At 34.0% G+C, this 3,727-nt stretch overlaps 1 protein-coding gene across 2 annotated transcripts in view; it reads left to right on the top strand.

Moving 5' to 3' along the window:
- LOC128209444 (uncharacterized) overlaps nucleotides 1-3,330 on the top strand; it is a 17,222-nt gene extending 13,892 nt beyond the window's left edge. For both annotated transcript variants that reach the window (XM_052913470.1, XM_052913469.1), the window contains one exon: nucleotides 1,996-3,330. In XM_052913470.1, coding sequence (XP_052769430.1) covers nucleotides 1,996-2,671 — 676 coding nt within the window. In that variant the 3' untranslated portion in view covers nucleotides 2,672-3,330. The remainder of the gene's footprint in view (nucleotides 1-1,995) is intronic.
- Nucleotides 3,331-3,727: the final 397 nt, after the last annotated feature.

The following is a 3,727-nucleotide window of genomic DNA, read 5'->3' as shown; positions in this document are numbered from 1 at the left end:
GACGAGTTTGTCAATTAGTAAACAAAGCTAATAGGTCAGCAACATTTATTTTGTTTCAAAATGAAAACAAATCTCAACAATATTGTCATATAACTATTTATTTAGTATCCAGGCCCCAATTTCTCGAAACGTCTTAAGTCCCTTATAACAGGTTTAAGCTAAACCCACTGTTTTTGTTTTTCAAAAAATTGCATTATATTCTCCTTTAGGAGTTGTTTACACTTTCGATAGTAATTATCGTTATGATTATCACAATAAACCATTTTTCCTTTATCAAAATTCAATTTAAGTATTAAGTATTTTCAGTATGTATTTTGGCTTATTGAAATAAGCTACTAAAGCCTGTTAAGCTTAAGAAGTTTCGAGAATTTGGGGCCCGATATCAAATTCAGAGTGTAGTTGTCGGAATGCGTACCAAACTAGTACTTCACTTATGTTAACCTCCCTCTATAGTACATTCCCGTTAACCACAATATATCGCGCAGTCATTTTGGAATGCTAAATGTCTGGGGCCGTATTCAATAAGCATCTTAGTGAATATTTTCAACTAAATGAAAATTTCTTAATTTTTGCCATCGATTATTCTAAATACCCGCTACTTTTCATCAGATTTATTCATTTGTATATAATGTTTAGACCATTTTCTTGCTTATTTTCATAGTTTTGGTGTTGTTTTCTTAAAATTCAAATTAGAAAAAGGCAATCTTCCACTAAGTTCAAAATTGTTACTAAGATGCTTAATGAATACGGCCCCTGATCTTAATATTTGCCATAAGCACCGGCAGGTTGAAAATGACATTTCCACAGGTTCCAAACTTCAATCTTATCTATTGGAATTTATCACATGCGATTATGCGATTACTAAGAAGTCGGTACCGTACGGTCCGAGAAATGCGCATTGCCACAAAATCAACCAATCACAAATATTTACAACGACTCAGTGTTGGATTCACAAATCTGGCGATGTTAAACCGGACACTCTCTTGGTTTGTGATTGGCTTGTGTATTCAGATTGTGGGTTTTGGGCGCCCATTTGACAAATTGACGTTTTTTAAGGAGAGGAAAAAATGTCAAAACTCAATGGATTTTCCTGTTGTTGTTTTCTTTTCTCCATGATAAACCACTTGTTTTATACAGTTTTAATGAATTTTCATTATATATATAACCGTACTGTTTCTTTGCAGTGTATTTATTTCCAAAATAAACGAAATGCAAAACTGTTCCCGCAAGCAACATGTAGGTTACAAAATTTAATGATCATAGTCATAATCAATATACGTTTAATAATTTGATTTAAATAATTTACAAAGATGAAAAAATCTAAAATTGTCATCAATAGTATTAAAACATGTGTATAATATGCTAGTTAAACATATTGTTGATAAATGTTGGGGCAGGGGTTATGTTAAGATATCAAAAAGTAGTTCAACCCCCCAGTAAAGACTTGTTTCGCTGACCGTTCAAAGGCGGTTACCCGAACATAAAAGAATAAATATATTTTAAGGCATGTTTTGTCTGCCTGAGCGGTGGTGTATGATGTGTGTCTCTCGTTAAGTGTTGATATGCCTCTTAATAGGGTCTATGCTATGATGTCTACTGAGGTTGTCCTTGTTGTTTCTTTAGTATTCTTATAAAAATGAGTTGCTTCATATTTAAACATCTATCGAAATGAAGTAATATAACGGGAAAATTCCCAATCTATGTAAAATTAAAAACACAACTTTCCTTTCCCAGTGATATCGAAAACAGTACACTACTGCCAATCATCCGATATACACTCCCTGCGTCAGATTTTTCGTTGACAATGTATCAGCCAATGATGTTGTATTATAAGTCAGTTAGATGACATAAAGTGAATGAAGGACGTGTTCGCTACGCTCCCTCCGCCCATTTTTAATCATTAAGAATTCTCTTCATATCATCCCACTATTACGTATAATGTCATCTTTTTACAAATCAAAAATAAGAACTAAAGAAGCAACATTTATATTGCAGGGGAGGGCTACGTCGTTTTGGGGGTGATACAAAGACACCACCAAATAATGAAACCCCAATGCAATACCTAGATACTGAGTACACTGAGCCACAAGCACGTGACCATCCAAAGGCATATCCAAATCAAGGTTATTCCATGAACGAAGAATTGCCCATGTCAACTAAAAATATTACTTCAGGAAAACCACAAATATTGGACGAATATGAGGATGTTAACGATTTATCTAATACTAAAATCAATCCACAAGGTATTCAACTAAATATCGGTAATGTACACAACAACATCAACCGCGATATAGAAGAATATGACCACCTTAACCACTCAGGAATCCTAGACCACGCAATTTCTCAACCAATAAACGACTATGATTCCGCCACCGCCGCAATAGGTGAAAACCAGGAGGACACATATAACCATTTGAATGAACGTCCTAAACAGAGACGGATTACAGAGAATGATTACGGAGTACAAGACAAGAACGAAACTAAGGACATTTATAACAAACTGAATGAACGACCTGAACAGAAACACATGATGGAAAACATTTATGGAATGCAAGACAAAAACGAAACTGAGAATGAATATGACATATCAGTTGAGAGACCAGTCATGTTCAAAGATATGTCGGAAAAAGCTAGTGGTGTTAACTATGATAAGGTTAACAAAAACTGGTGATTTAGGGATTGAGTTTTGTGTTGTTGTTTCATGTTTCTTGTTTGTGATATGTTGTTTATGAGTTATATGTCTTTGGCGTTTACCCTGTGCCATTAAATGGGGTTAATGTTGAAACTTTTGGCTACTGAGCTTGTTTTTGTAGTTTTTCATATAAATATTGATTCTTTTTTTCGGGCGTTCATGCAGTATGAACGCTAGTCCGTGATTTTTCAAGTCCATGAAGCGCGTTAATCAATCCTTATATTTAAATTTCCACTTTTCATTCCGTTTTTTTGTTTATAAAGAAAAAAAATTAAATTTTAATTTGTGTTTTATATATGCATGACAAAGGTCACAAAAGGTCGACCGGTTCATGCAAGATGAAAATTAATCTTATCGTTCAGAACATCAAGTGCGAATGTGAATATTGTACAATGACGATGCAAGTGAGACCCAGTCTTAGGCGGTTTTTCTTGACGCCATGTAATCGTACCGTTATATCATATATATTACATAAATTACTATAACAAGTACTTTTTGTTGTTTGAGGATTATTTAAACAATTATTGTGTGCCTTCTCCTAATCATGTGTGTGTATGTTTCATTGTAAATATTTGTAAATATTGTGTTTGTCCTCATGGGCCGTATGGCTTATTGGATTTTAAAATAAACTCCCTTCCTTATAATATAGTCAATGTACTCGTATTCCATCTGATAAAACGATACCAAACGCTACAATAAGGAGATCTTTATTATTGAATATTGGTTTGATCATTTCCTGTTCATGAAATTAATGTAAATTTCATATTGCTTGTTAAATTATCATTTCGAAAGACATATATGGCAGAAAGTTTAAGCACTTTGATGAATATATATACATGTTTGTCACACTGGAAACTACATGGACATTGAGCTGTGACTGTATTTTATGGCATAACGACCAAAGGTCAAACCAGACAGACAGAGTCAATTTTAGAGTCCATGTCGTTTATAACTGCGATGTGAGGCTTATAACATTTGAAGGTCGGTGAAAACAGAGCAGTCAACCTGACAGCGTGAACTCAACATTCTGGCAGC

Source organism: Mya arenaria, chromosome 11 (genome assembly GCF_026914265.1).
Source record: "Mya arenaria isolate MELC-2E11 chromosome 11, ASM2691426v1".
Lineage (NCBI taxonomy): Eukaryota > Metazoa > Mollusca > Bivalvia > Myida > Myidae > Mya > Mya arenaria.
This window is presented reverse-complemented; position numbering and strand designations above follow the sequence as displayed.